The sequence below is a fragment of the Culex pipiens genome, chromosome 1 (genome assembly GCF_016801865.2).
Source record: "Culex pipiens pallens isolate TS chromosome 1, TS_CPP_V2, whole genome shotgun sequence".
Taxonomy (NCBI): Eukaryota; Metazoa; Arthropoda; class Insecta; order Diptera; family Culicidae; genus Culex; species Culex pipiens.
In genome coordinates, this window is record NC_068937.1 from 100715396 (window position 1) to 100730920 (window position 15525).

Sequence of the window (15525 nt, forward strand, 5' to 3'; positions counted from 1 at the left end):
TTATTTTGAAGAAGCACCGCCTCATTTTTGCTATCCCATAGATAAATTTACAATTTTATTTATTGGCCGGGAATTCACTAAAATGTAATTCTGTCGATTCGTGTCGTGTTCAAGGAGCCCAAATTTATCATACCTTTACGAAACCGAAGCGTTTACTGGCTTCAACATAAAAATGTCGAGTTGTGTAATTTTTCCCATGAAATTTTCACGTTTTTCCCGATTTGTAGTCACAAAAAAAAACAAAATTTGTAAAATGTCAAAAAGTATATAATTTGATATCTAAATGTATTGAATACATGTTACACCACCAAATGCGTCTATCAATATTTCATTACCTCCAAATTGGCCACCATTTTTGATTACTAATTCCCAGGCCAGTTAAGATAACACTGATCTACAAAAATTCATGAAATTGCCTCGAGGTGAAGCATGAAGTTTGTGGTCCCAAAATAAGACCACTTTGTTTAAGTTTAATGTCTTGATTCGCTTACCCAAAGTGAAAATTTTCCGAAGACTTTGGATAATCGAGTCTGAACTTACAATCGATTGTACAACTTGTTTCCATCATTCCATCCACGCCAAACCAGCAGGATCCAAAACAAAACTTATCCGATTTAGCTCAAATTTTGCCTAGTCGTTCTTTGGCGAAACTAATAAGTCCCTTTTTACTTTGGTTTGGTGATTAGGGTAGTCCTAGCCGAAATAAAGCAGTCCAAAAAAAAATCAAAGATTTCCGCAATTTATCTTTACAACAAATCTCCGGAACAGATGAACCAATTTTGAATTTTTGGAGCTTTTAATGCTCTTAACAAAGCTGATTACACAAATAAATCAAAAAAAAACTTTATTTAGTGATTTGAAGGTTTTGGGATCCTGCTGATTTGTCGTGGAATTGCTGTATACAGAACTAAACTTGTTCACTAACTGGGCTGAATGAAAAATTACGAGGGGTCCACCGATGCATAATATTTTCCTGATGAAATATAAAAATAAAAGTTACTCAAATTTATTTACGATGTTTACTTTTCATATTTCTCGATTAAATTTTCAAAAGGCCCTATCTGCATAGGAAACCCATGAGGGATAGGTTGTTTTGAAAATTTAATCTAGATTTCTTTAATTCTGACTTGAAATTAAACAAAAGTTGGAAACAAGTTTTTTTTTGTATTTAACATGATTTTTGCATCCATCCTACCCCTCGGTCATTTCGGTTTGTTTTCGTTTTTTGACGTTTGTCTGCTTTTTAACTGGGCTACGGTCCAGTTATCGAGCGCCCAGTTAAAAACCAGCCCAGTAAACCTTCGGGAAGTCGCGTGTTTTGGAATTTCTTACAAGTGTCGTTACAAAGTGTGTACAAAGTACACGTACGCTACTGTCCAGTTACCGAACAGGTACTGTATTAAGAAACACCCAACTGCACTTACCATCTGGAACGCGGTGAGGTACTTCTTCCACCAGATGTACTTCTGGTACTTTGGTCCGAGGGCAGCCACCATGTAGTAGAAATACATAACAATATGTACAAACGAGTTCAGCATGGCGAAGAAGGTGCTGTGGCCACCTGGCGGAGAGGAAAAGAGGCAGAAAAATAAGCTATTAATTCATCGTGTCGGTGCGACTCAAAATAATTTGCCAACTTTGGCGCTTCTCGAAGATGCCGACTTCGTCGTCACTTGACGATATAATTGATTCCATTATTGTATCTATTTTCCCGTCCCGTCACAACAGCAAAAAAAAAACGTTCATTTTCATTATGTTAATCCCTCTCGCGCCAATTTTCGAGGTCTTCACGGCAGTTCATTTGGACCGTGAAAAATTGAATGCACCACCCCGTTAAGGGGGTGCACTTTAAACTAATTTTAAGCTCTATTATTGCCAAAAAGACTTGCTACCGTAGCAAGCGACGAACCCTCGAACAAGTCTTGATGTTATTATTTCATTCATCTCGCTCGTAGGTTATTACGAGTGGTTTGAACTACTTCAAAGCATTTGTAGGGAAGGGAAAGACATTTTTTTCCTTGTAATTGGCTTGCAATTATACTAAACAGTGGCAGGCACATAACTTTTGTTCACGCGAGAACAATGCCTTTTGCTGTAGATCTTTATTTGCTTTGAAAAAAAATAAAAAAATGTGCGAACATATGTGGATACTTGAAGGATGAAGCTTATTTCAAACCATCAGCTCGTAATTGCATGGTAAGTATAAAAATCGTTTAAAATAAACATAATTATTATTCAAAATTGCCTAACATGCGTGCCAAATAAATGTGCGTCACATTTTAAGTTTATACTAGCTAAACTTAAAATGTGTTCATCCCACGAGGAACAACGCTTCTTCACTTTTTGTTTTTTTATGAGTAGTTTAAATTTTGTATAATTTTTAATTAGATTTTTTGTCATTTTCAATAAATTTTCTATTTATTCAGTTTTTTATATGTAAAATAAAAAATTATCATTAGGGACCATCCATAAACCACGTGGACACTTAAGGGAGGGGGGGAGGGGGTATGGCGATTGTCCACGCTCCATACAAAAAAGATTTTTTGTATGGACAATTGTCCACGAAAGGGGAGGGGGGGGGGGGTTCGAGATTCCCATAAAAGTGTCCACGTGGTTTATGGATGGTCCCCTATCGAAACTGTAACTTGAAAAATATTTAAATTATGCAAGAATTGAATGCCAAAAATTCTTTTCAAATTCTTATCGAATTAACTAGCTCTTCCCTCAAAATTTGCTTCAAACCCAACAAAACGCCGTCGTCAAACGCAATCCTCCCCGCTGCTGCCGTGTGTGTAACGTAACCGGGTCAAGTTTAGCCGGTCATTGACAAACGCACCCAGCATAATGAATGGGAGGCCAAATGGAAGACGCAGCGCCATTTGAATGAATCAGCCGCAGTCGGACCTAGGTTCGGGGAGATGATATGCAGCCTGGCCAGCAGTGGCAGTGCGAAAGAAAGTGAAAACAAAAACTCGTTTTGAATAAAATTAACAACCTGGGAGACTTGGCCGGGGATAGGCGACGAACCGCCGCCCCACCCGCTCCAGTTATCACTAGGTCAGGTGGGAAGGGTTGCCAGATTACATTAGGTCGATACAATTTTGATTTAGGGAAATCAAAATTACATGTAACAAATTAGTTATAATGAAAAATAAGTGAAAAAACGCCAAACCGTTAACTGGCAACACTGCCACGCACCACCTGACTCTACGACGCCATTGGCCGCTGCCCGGTTTGAGGTTAGGAAATGCACTCACACAAACCCAACCATCCAAAGTAGCGACGATTTGCGAATTTTTGTTCTGCTTTTTGTTTTGCAAAATCTGCGTTCGCGCGGTTGGACCGGTTTTTGTTTATGTCACAATAACAACAGTAACAGCCGCCGAAAACGCAACAACAACAACAACAGCAGCAATATCAACAAAATATCGACCACCTCAGCAGCAATTTTAGGCCGGTGGAGACTCGTCGTGAAAGCTTCCCGAGCGTGTGCGATATTGGGTGGTCCCTCGATTGTGGGGCGATTTTGGGATTGACCTTGCTGAAGTTTCAGCAGGTTCAAATTGGATTGGTCTTCAAAGACCAGTGCAACGACAAATTATCGACCGATGTAATCAGGTATTTCCGGACGAGAATTCAGTAAAATTTAAACAAAACTGAAATTACAAGGGTTTAACAAAAAACATCTATCGTTTTTTTTGTCATGCGAAATAAATCATTAAAAAGCAACTTAATTTTGTTTTAAATTTGCTCAATATGGATGGCACCAACTCTAGTTTTGTATGCCAATTAAATGCAAAATTTGCCAATTTACAAAGTTTCATTTCAAAAAAATTAACCACGTAAATCCACCACTATTTCAGTGTTATGTCAGTTTTACAGTCAAATTGAGGCTATATTACAACATAAAAGAGGTAATGTTACACCTTCAAATTAAACACATGACAAATTTACAAAATTTTTACTGTGTGCTTGCTAGGGTGGTCCAAATCCGGGCATTCTCGGGGCTACCCCCTGAAATCAAAGATTGACCCATCACTAGGCTAAATTCCAAATTTGAGCTCATCCTGACCACGGGAACCCCTCCCTCTAATCGCTTGAACATTTTATGGGACAAACTGTTTGTAACATGAGTTTGCCGTGTAACTTGTGTCATTGGTTCACACATCCAAGTCTCCATACAATGTTGGCAGCTGTTCATACAAAAAAGGTTCTTAAATATCCAAACAGCTGTAACTTTTGAGTGAATTTTCAGATAAATTTGGTGTCCTTGGCAATGTTGTAGGTATTGTTGAGGACTATTGAGAAAAAATAGGTGCGCGGAAAAGAATGATTTATTTTATTAACCTTTTTTCACAAAAACTTAAATTCCCAAAATACGTATTTTTTTATTTTTGAGATTTTGTTATATTTTAGGAGACTAAAACCCGCAACTTTTGAGCCATAGAGGGGTATGGTCAAAAAATCTGCCCTCAAGTTATGATTTTAAAAAAAAAATAGTAATTTTTGGAAAAATTTAAATTTATTTTTTTCAATTTATTTTATTAGTAAATAATCAATTAACAATTCCGTATTTCTTATAACCTAATAGAGTTTTGGAGTTCCTTTCAACTATGATTTGAACTATAATTCATTTTGATGTAATTTGATATTCTAAACAATGGGTTTGGCAAGAGAAGGAAAAATTAAAAAAAAAATCCTTCTAGATTTAAAAATTTAAATTTAATTCAAAACAAATTTTGGCCTTTTTTATGTAAAATAGAATTTGCATTCGAAAAGTAGGTACTTTACAGATTTTTTGATAAAGAGCTCCGTTTTCAAGATATAGCCACTGAAAGTTTGATTATAGCGAAATATTCGCAGTTTTTCGATTTTTAAAAATAGTGACCATGAGTGACCATTTCTAAAAAAAAAATTTGGATCGGAAAATTTCACGAATGTTTCATGTTTTAACATTGGAAATCGGACCATTAGTTGCTGAGATATCGACAATAGAAAATGGTGGAACTTCAATTTTCCTGTTTCTTTTTCTATAAGCCGCTGTATCTCAGCAACCAGAGGTCCAATCTTCAATGCCTCTTAGACAATTTAATAGCAAATTTTTTGAACTTTTCAAAACATTTTTTTTTAGAAATGGTCACTCATGGTCACTATTTTAAAAAAACGAAAAACTGCAAATATTTCGCTATAACCAAACATTCAGTGGCTATATCTTGAAAACGGAGCCCTTTATCAAAAAATCTGTAAAGTACTTTTCAATTGCAAATTCAATTTTACATTTAAAAAAAAATATTTTTTTTGCGCGCCAAACCGCACCGCAACGACCGTTGATCGCAGCAACCAGTGCGGCCGTTTCGCTCGATTTTTACTTTTGCGTCATTTATTTTTGGGAGGCAGAGTCCATCGCCGACATTCTCCCCCGCGGCTGCAAACTCCGGCAACTCAGAAGAACCGAAGTCCTCCTGAAGCAGGTCGCTGTCTTCGGTTGGCAGGGTTGCCAACAGGCCTACGCGCACCAGCGCGCTCCTTCCTGGGTAGGTTGCGTTTCGCCTTCACAGCACCAACGTAAGCCACGCCGTGCTCACAGGACGTCCACCGACTCTCGGTCGCCGTCGCCTCTCAGGGCACTTCTTTTGAGTTCAATCTTCAATCACTTTCTCTTCCTTGCACCTTAACATTTGCTTCGAATTGAAGCAGCACTTTCATGCAGGAACGTCTTCTCTCCCAGCTGCTCCACTGCTTCTTGCTTGGAGCTGGTTCCGGACGGTTCCTTCTTCGCGATCTGGGTGGCAGTTGAGAACCGGTCTTTCACTGACTCTGCTTGCTGCACCAGACGTCGCGCTGCATGGAACGGGACACGTTCCGTTCTTTGCGTAGCGGCGTTCAGCACATGGACGACTTGGCAACTCAACTACTTAGGGAGCTGCTTTCGCTGAATTGAAGCCTCCCACAACTCTCGCATTTCTCCGTCCAGGGCAGAGGACAGAATGCGGAACACGATCAGCTCCGAGACACCAAGCAGTTCCTGCTTTTGGAACCGCAAGTTCTCCACGTGTCCGGCGCACTCCTCAATCAGGTTCCGCAGTTCTTTCGACGACTTCTTCGTCACCTGCTTCAGCTGCAGAATTCCGCTGATGTGGAGGTCAATGATCAGCCGTTGATTCTCGTAGCGCTCCTCAAGAATCTGCCACGCGAGCTGGTAGTTGATGTCCTTTATCGTCTGGGCATCGATGCTCCCTGAAGCCGCACCAACGAGCGACTTCTCCAGGTGGTACAGCTTTATGGCGTCCGAGTCTAACGATTTCTGCATCAGATCGGTGAAAATCGCTTTAAACATGGGCCAGTTCTCGTACTGCCCGTCAAACGTCGGCAGGGGCACACTCAGAACGATGATCTGCTGGCCAGCTTGTCCAGCGCGGACAACCGCCTGGTTGCGTTCGAGTGGTGCCGTGAGCTCCCTGAGCTTCACCAACACCTCGACTCCAAATACCGAGCATTGCCAAACCGCACCGCAACGACCGTTGCTCAGCTGTTGAAACAGGCAGCGTTTGATCGCAGCAACCAGTGCGGCCGATTCGCTCGATTTTGACTTGACCATCGCCGCGCCTGCAACCTTGCCGAAGACACCAAATCGATCAGAAAATTCACGCAATAATTTTATGGAAAAAAAAACGATTTTCGCATCAAACACTTCGATTTCGGTGTGTGAAATTAGTGAAGAGAGTTCCGAAACGGAATTAAACGAATTTTAACTTTTCCCTTTCTTTTTTTCAGAAAAATCTATCTATCACTTGCGAACTTTTTTCAACACGACATGATGCTTATTTTTTTGGAAAAGGTTTTGTATATATTGGCCTGCGGAGCCAAATTCGTGGTCAACTTGATCCGTAACGTTGTAATGAGAACCAGAAGTTCTATAAATCAGGGATTGAAGTATGTTACACGATTGGATTTCACAAGAAAGAATAATAATTTCTGATTTTGATTTCAGTGTGAGAAATAGCCCCAACAAATCACGAAACATTTTAATGAGCAACATAAGCGACCTCGTAGAAAGGTTCAACTTGATTTCCCTACAAGAAGGCAGCTATCCGGAATTTTCTTCTGAGCAAGAAGAAGAAATCGAGAAAGCCCTTCATGGTGGACCCAACAAAGATGTAATAGTTCTTCCTTAAATCAATCGTCAAAGCCGTCCTAACCAACCACCCTCTCCATTGCAGACCATCATAACTCGCTTCCACCTGATCATAACCCGCGCCGATGTGAGCACCCTGACCGGTGATAACCCCCTGAACGATCAAATCATCAACTTCTACATGAATCTCCTGGTGGAACGCAACGCTGCCGACCCGCATCTGCCCCGACTCTACGCCATGGACACATTCTTCGTGCCGAAACTGCTCTCCTCCGGCCACGCAGCCCTGCGCCGCTGGACCCGCAAGGTTGACCTGTTCGCGCACGATCTGATCCTGGTCCCGATACACATCGCCGGCCTAGACCACTGGTGTATGGCGATCGTGGACCTGGGCCATCACTCCATCCGGTACTCACCCAACTGGCAGTCGCATGATTGTGATGCATGGCGGCATGAAAGTATATCAGAATCTGCATGAAATCTGTCCTCATGCATTTTTTGCGATATAGGAGTATGACATTTTTGCCCGTTACCGATAATTATCGACATTACCGACGGCTTTTTGGTTGTATTTCACAAAAAAAACCCTTAACAGAACGAGGATTGAACCACTAACTTCTTGGTTATTGATCCGACACGCTACCACCGCGCCATGGACGCTTGATGAAAAGTGGGTGAAAGAGCACCAACATATGCTTCTCTTTGGAGTGTTGCTCGGGGACGGGCCAGCGTTATATGTGTTGGTGAGAGCTGCAGATCGCTGAAATGTTTACACGCGGGCAAAAATGATCTAGGGGCTTGCTGCAAAAAATGTTATAAAATATGACATTTTCTGCAGCAAATCCACTGTTGCAGATTTTGAGATATATTTTTCCTTTGGGTGTACGACTCGCTCGGGGGTGGACGGCCCAACCATCAAGTTATGGACGCGCTGGAGCGGTACCTGCGCGAAGAATCGTTGGCCAAGCGAGGGAGACCGCTGGAGAGGCCAGATTTTGAGAAGCGTCACATGCGGGAGTGTCCCCGGCAGGAATTTAGCAACGACTGTGGCGTGTTTAGCTGTGCGTTTGCGGAGCATGAAGCGCGAAGAGTGGCAGTGATGGGGTTTGGCCAGGCCCAGATGGCCTACTTTAGGCGGAAGATGGTGTATGAGATTTCGAAGGGACGACTGCTAACTTGATTTGGGTGTTGAAAGTTTGGAAGGATTTGGAAGAAGCTCCAACGATGGTTGATAATGCTCTTAATCTGTATTCAGAGTTGTGCGACGATTTTTTGTTATTTTTATATATTATTTTGGGATTACAACATATATATTGAAACTCGATTAAATTTTTTCTTCTCTTGATGACGGCGCCTTGAAAGCAGCAGCGATTAACTGCCTTATCTGTATTTATTTATTATTTAAGTTAAAGAAGAAAACATTCGGAAAAAAACATGGAAAATTCCAACTACAGGTATGTTAGCAGTTGAATTTTGGAAGGTTGAAAATCTGATGGATTGAATAGGTATCTTTCAAGAAGTTTGTTCCAAAACAAGCTGAGTCAAGCCGGAAATTTTTCAGCCTGGGCTTGCTTGTCACGAAAATTGGGCCGACCGGAAACTTACGGTACAGACGTACTTAGAAGTCGAAGAACTTTGGACGGCTGTGAAGCCGGAGAAGAAGGCGGACGGAACCTACAGTGAGTAAAATATTTGTCCGTACTCTCCTGTACGGAAACTTTTTCTTATGTAAAATTGCATAAAGCACCAACATTTATACATCAATCGACGCGGCAGAATAACCGCTTCAAGATCCTGTCATCCAGTCAAATCCTTGTGAAGTAAATTTTTTTGGTGGTTAGGTTTTTTTTATGGTTTTTGGCAATTTCTATATGACAGACTTGATTTTTCAGTCTCGAAAATATGTTTGCCGGAAAGCTCGTCCAATTTCCCATAAGTTTGCCTTTGACAGCATTTCAATTGGAAGTATGGGCTCACTGATATAAGCTTAATCACATTGATCGTACCTGAAAACAGATTTTTTTTTCAGTGTAGTTCAGTGGATGGTAGTAACCTGGAAAGTAAATTAGCTTACATCAATGATAAAACGAGTTATATTGAAAAGTGGTCAAGGACAAACTTATGGGAAATTGAAAAATCAAGTCTGTCATATAGAAATTGCCAAAAACCACCAAAAACCCATTTTTCAACATTTTTGCCTTCCTCACCTCAATGAGGAAAAGCTATAAAATCACACGAAATATGAACTTCTTTATTAGACCTCGTAGACCCACCTTCACGTATACCTATCGACTCAGTATCAGATTCTGAACAAATGTATGTGCGTGTGTATGTCTGTAAGTCCGTGCACCGAAAAATATGCACACGATTATCTCCGGATTGGCTGGGTCCCACAAGACCCTAGTTCAGGGGTGCTCAAAGTTTTTGGAGGCCGGGCCAAATTTGAAGCTTAAATCAGTTTGCGGGCCAAATTTACAAAACAGGTGATTAAAAAATGAAATTACTTTATTTTTATTTTAAAAACTAAAAAACTACATCTATCAATTGAAGTTTTTTGAAATTTCTGTTATTTTTACATAACATTAATAACATTTTCGTTAGTAACATTTTCGTTAATAACAATTCCGTTAAAAAAATAATAGAAAACACGAAATGACAGTTTTCTATCAGTATTGTTTAGGTATTTGAAAAAAGTTTATTTAGTTGAATGTACTTGTGTTTTCATTAAATTTTAAAGGATTTTTTTTACAATTCGAAAATGGTGAAATGTAATCTGAACAATTTATGAAACGGCGTAATTTTATCTTTGAATAAAGTGTAACTAAAGAAAAGTCGTTTTGAGCTAGAAATCCAACATTTCAATGAAAAAAATGTTTAAAATACCCGTAAAGTTGATTTGCAATCTTTATATGCAAAAAAATTAAGATTCGAAGAAAAAAAACATTATAGCGAAAAACACTAACTGCATTTTTAATGGAGCACTTCCATTCGAGCAGTTTTTTATTTATTTTTTTCTACAATGTATTTCTTATGGGAGAACTGTCATTTCTACCACCCGAATCTGGTGCTCCATTGATTTCAGTTGATTGCACTTAAATTTCCATTGATATTTTGAAGTGTTAAAAATGAGGAGGGAGGGGAGGTTTGGTCGACAAATGCTTTGTAAAATATTCGCAACAACCTTATTCCTCTGATTTCAATATTTTGTCTGCCTGAATAAGATGGTAGTCAATCAGATTCGTTATCCAGCTGTCATGAGTTTGAAACCCGAGGAAAGTTTGATGGTCAGTTCATAAAAATGGTAATTATGACTTTCAAACTAATATGGAATACTTATATATTTTTTGCAAATATTACAGATTTCTACCAAGTCAAATTTCAACGTTCGATAAACATTTCCAAAAATGTTTGACTAAAGTTTTGACGATATTTACTTGTCAAACTTACATTGAAACGTGTAAAATTGTTTTAATTATTAAGATTTTTGTACAAAATATTTGTTTCGTAAAATGAGATCAATATTTAAATAAATCATTAGTTTTTGTTTTGACAAAAAATAAAAAAAATGTCACCATATTTTTTTTAAATACCTGGTTTAAAAAAAGTATGAAATCTCTTTACAAGTGTCCCACGGGCCATTTTACATGATCATTCAAAATTGGTCCGCGGGCCACAAAAAACCACCTCGCGGGCCATACTCTGGTCACCCCTGCCCTAGTTAATATTATGAAGTTTAGTAAAGTACTTCAAAAGTTATGCTAAAAAAACGATTTCGAATAAAGTGTAAAAAGGGTGGTTTTTGTAAGAAAACCCGTCATGCTATACATTTTTAGAAAGGTATTTAAAATACCTTTCCAACGAGCCCAAAACGTTGAAGATCTGAAAACCCTATCAAAAGTTATAAGCACTTAAGTGTTATTTATGCACTTTTTGGAGGCCGGATCTCAAATATTTTGATGAAAACGTTGTCCGGATCTATCATGCGACCTGTCTTTGTATAGGTAATCAAAAGACCTTTCCAATGAGCCCAAAACGTTGAAGATCTGACAACCCTATCAAAAGTTATAACCACTTATGTGTTATTTATACACTTTTTTAGGCCGGATCTCAGATATTTTGATAAAAATAAGTCTTATTTATACTCTTTTTTGAGGCTCTGTAGTGTATTAACTTAATGAATGTATGGAAGGCACCACCCACCTAAAGGTGGATTAAGCAACGTTTTATTTTTAAAACCGCTGTTACTTCACAAGGATTGGACTTAGGACAATGGTCAATATGGAGACTTTTATGTAAAATTGTCTGTAGAATCGATTCCCGCACTCGGATGAATTTTGACGTTTAAAGCACCTTTCAAAAAAAAAAAAAAAACAGTTTCAGTAAATGATTTTTGTTTTTTTTAGGAGAGTTGCTCCATCCTACATTTATTGTGAGTCTTTTTGTAACATTTTAGGCTATTTTCACAAAAAAATTGAACGAAAAAAAATCGTGAGCCTACCTTTAAATTTGAATTTTTAACTTCAAAATCAAAAAATCTCGTAGAAGTGGCGTGTTTTTTTTTCTTTCAGTGTATTTTTTTTCGAAAAGCCCGTCAAATTTCCTACAAGTTTGTCTTTGATAACTTTTTGATACGTTGCAACGGCTTCGAGATACAGCAATATTTAAATTACGAAATACAAAAATATTTGAAACACTTACGCCCTTCTTAAATGTAATTTTCGAGTGGCTTATACAAGCGTAGGATAACATGTCTTTAAAGTTGTATTGAAATCGGAAAGGGTCGGGTACAACCGATTCCCTATTTGACATGGAATTGCTCGTAAAACTTATCAAAACAGTAGTTTATGAACAACAGGCTGGTACAAATTTTAATTAAAGTTTTTGTCAACATGAACAAAATTTATAGGCAAGGAGCGGCCGTGGCAGACTGGTTACGGTGTTCGCTTTGTAAGCGAATGGTTCTGGGTTCGATTCTCATCTGCTCTCGACGAGAAAGTTAAGAACACGTAAATTTGAAATGATGAATATGAACGAAAAATCAAAGTCGCTCGAGGCGGGGTTCGATCCCCCGTTCTTTGGATTGGTAAGCAAAAATGGCCATGACGACTTGGTGAGCCTGGACTGGAATTAAGAATACTGTTACAGAGAGCGAGTTGTGGCGCTATAACCACGGCAAATTGTGTCTAGGGCATTCGTGGAAATACAATGTCCCATCCCAGAGGGTCCCGGAGTACCAAACCTTCTAAGCATGGTGCTCCCAACGAATACAACCAAAAATATCGGAGCGTATGGTGGTGTGTCCCCACGCTTCTTCCTCCCCTGTCGATTCAGAATTGTGTTATTGTTCAAACACTCAGTGCTCAAACTCAACCCAATTACGAGTCATCTCTGCGATACAGCTTTACGCAGTAGGCCTGGCCGCTTTAACGCTTGTGATGTTTCAATACATTCTAATGCAATGGCGCACTGCAAATGTTAATAAATGACAAGAAGAGTGCTAGGCGTCATCTAACCTAAGGCACTCTCCAAGATCCCTTGGAAAGATTGGCTGCGCTTGGATCTGATTAGATTAGATTAGACATGACAAAAATTGATAGGCAAAATTTTATGATAGGAGGTGGTAGAATAGGCCAAATACTACAAAAAAAAACCTAAACTATAACAAGATCTATGCAAATTAAAATACTAAAAATTAAACAAGAAAAACATAAAACAAGAGAAGTAAAGTTTTTCGTAGAACAAAAGTTACTCAAAATTACCTTCTAAACACGAGAAAAATAAAAAAATCGGCCAGTAGAGGGTTAATGGATTTTGTGTATGACCGCAGTACGAGAGTGGTCAGACAACACAATAAAAGAACTAGTTAGGTACTAAAATACGTGTATTGATTACGAAGGGCGAAATGGTAATAATACTTATAAACAAGAGCAATCACAGGGTGATAGACTGGCCAGCACTCGTGAGCCAGCGGCGTGCGAGGGACGAGACACCTCGCACAATTTTTCTGTCCACAACAATGGATGTTTCAAATGATAAAAGGTGGGATTTTTTGTTCTCTATCTAAACACCGCATAATATTTCTAATATTATTTCTTCTAATCTGTATGATATAAATTTGGTTAGTCTGCTCACCTTACTTTTAAGTGAATTCATCATCTGGAAATGTGGACAGATGTTGCATGAGAAAAAATGTTCTACATTGCCTGGAATATGTAAATTTACATAATTTGTTTGAATTTTAATTTATTATTAAAATTTGATTTGTTAATTCTCAACGTTTTCCCGATTAATGCCGTTTTCCTGACTTGAATGGCCAGCCTTTAAAGGTAATCGCTGTATTTTTTACGTTAACGTAATTTTACATGATTTCACATGTTTAATCACAGAATTAGGTGTTTTTAAATTTTTGATTTTTAAAAAATTATCAAAAGTGACATTTTTATGGACCACCCTACAGACAGAATAAGATATTGCGCTGTTAGGTTAAATTTAGGCCAATTCAAATATATTTCAAAGTTTACATTTGACTCTGGCCGAGGACGAGGGGGGACAAAAAAATAATGCGAGAAAAACAATATTTTTTGCAGTTTTGAAAACTATTGACAACAGGCAACCCTACCGTGCGTTTTTTTTTTGTTTTTGATAAAATGTCCTTAAAAAGTGAATAACAAAAGAATTATGCATGACTGTTATTTTTAAAAAGATGTTATTAATTAACCCAATTAAATCCTTGTTCTAACAAAACATCAACCTTTCAATTGATCAATCAACGTTGAATCGCCATAGCTATAACCATAAGCACTGATCTCTGGAACTTGAGCAAACCCCGCTCTAACACGTAACTAAAATGCAAATAAAATCCAAAACATTGCGCCTTCTTCACCTATAGAGTACCTCGCTCGATTGGCAAACAAACGCACCGCAGCAGCAGATCGTTCCCATCGTCGCTCCGGAGTCTATACTCTCCTCCAACGACGACCTCATGAAATTGAAATAACGACTATTTGCGCATCGTCGTCGTCGTCTGTACGTTACGTAACCAAAAAGAAAATAAGCGACGATCTTCGCGAGGGCCAAGTGTCACACCACCACCACCAGTCTGTAATGGCCGGGAACCGGTCAGGCTCCACTTCCTGAAGTTGAGGAAAGGTTTGTCTTTCTGAATGAATGGCGCGCCAAGACCAAAATTTTGCTAAATTAGCAAAAATATTGGCTAAATAAGCAAACTTCTTGGCCAATTTAAAAAAAAATCGACAACACTTTTTAAAATTCAAAGGAGTTTCATAGGTTATAAACAATATTTAAAACTTTTTTGAAGAATTCAACTAAAATTCTAGCACTTTTTCATTGCGGATAAAAGTTTAGTAGATTTAGCAAAAATATTAGCTAATTTGGCTAATTCGTTGTAACTTGTTCTTACCTGGTGCGAACTTCATGCCCATCCAGACCGAGAAGGGCATGCAGCCGTGGTGGATGACGTGCAGGGTGGACACGTGCTGGTACTTCTTCCGCAGGATGAAGAACAACGTGTCGAAGAACTCGGTGAACTTGGAGATGTAGTACCACCAGCACGTTCGCGCCATCTGGAAAATTGTTTGGAGAGAGACAAAAACAGAAATTATTACTAAAAATTAACATCCGGACGGAGCTTTGGAACTTACCCGTAAGGCAAGGGGATTGTTGGAGTAGTCTACCGGTTGACACCTAAAGCTATAGTGGCCCCACCATCCACTTTGTAAATACTGCGAAAGAAAGAAGAGGAAAATTGTTAAAGTTAGTTTGTTTTAATTGGATGAATAATTTAAAATGAGGTTTTAACCAAATTAAACGTGGTTTGTTTTTTTCTCAAAATATTTACAGCTCTATCCACTTTTCATTAAATTTTGACAAAAACACTGCGGATCGCCCAACTATTCCACGTTTACTTACAACAAAAACCTAGTGTCGTCTTGCATGTCTAGGAGGTGAGTTTGTACGAAAAACTTATAAAAAAATGAAAAGGTCGGTTGATTGTTGGTGTTGCTGGTCTGTGGGGTGAAAGCGTTTGTGAAAGGATTAGGAAATCTGATTGGATTGTATTTGAAAAAATGGGCTGTAAATGGGTTTATTTTTATTTTATTTGCGGCTTTATTGCAAACGTTATTCTCCCTCATATAACGTTACAGCCACAATATAAGAAGGAAAGTAGGATACAGGGTCCTGATGATGGACATAAGGGTGAAGTATTCTAGTGTTGAACATTAGTGTAAAGTATATTGGTCTTGGACTTTAGGGCAAATCATTGACAGAAATGAATCTTACCAACCACGTTGGTATATTATCAAAATTTTGTACTGGTATATTTGTTTCTTTTTTGTATTTTTGTATTTTTTTTTATTTTAGTATTTTTT

General features: G+C 38.5%; 2 protein-coding genes across 3 annotated transcripts in view; one reads left to right on the top strand and one right to left on the bottom strand.

Moving 5' to 3' along the window:
- The window catches only part of LOC120429624 (elongation of very long chain fatty acids protein AAEL008004), a 95376-nt gene that overhangs the window by 24072 nt on the left and 55779 nt on the right, over positions 1-15525 (bottom strand). Inside the window, exons 5-7 of the mRNA XM_039594654.2 lie at positions 14797-14877; positions 14556-14718; positions 1425-1561 (exon numbers count right to left, since the gene is read on the bottom strand). Of these exons, the coding sequence (XP_039450588.1) occupies positions 1425-1561; positions 14556-14718; positions 14797-14877 (381 nt within the window). The remainder of the gene's footprint in view (positions 1-1424; positions 1562-14555; positions 14719-14796; positions 14878-15525) is intronic.
- On the top strand, positions 5396-8454 carry LOC120429625 (sentrin-specific protease-like). 2 transcript variants are annotated; one of them, XM_039594655.2, is made up of 5 exons: positions 5396-5534; positions 6775-6933; positions 6992-7157; positions 7221-7547; positions 8019-8454. In XM_039594655.2, the coding sequence occupies exons 2-5, from the start codon at positions 6815-6817 to the stop codon at positions 8313-8315; spliced, it is 909 nt and encodes a 302-aa protein (XP_039450589.1). In that variant the 5' UTR covers positions 5396-5534; positions 6775-6814; the 3' UTR covers positions 8316-8454. The 2 variants fall into 2 exon arrangements, with proteins under 2 accessions (XP_039450589.1, XP_039450590.1); XM_039594656.2 differs by lacking the exon at positions 6775-6933.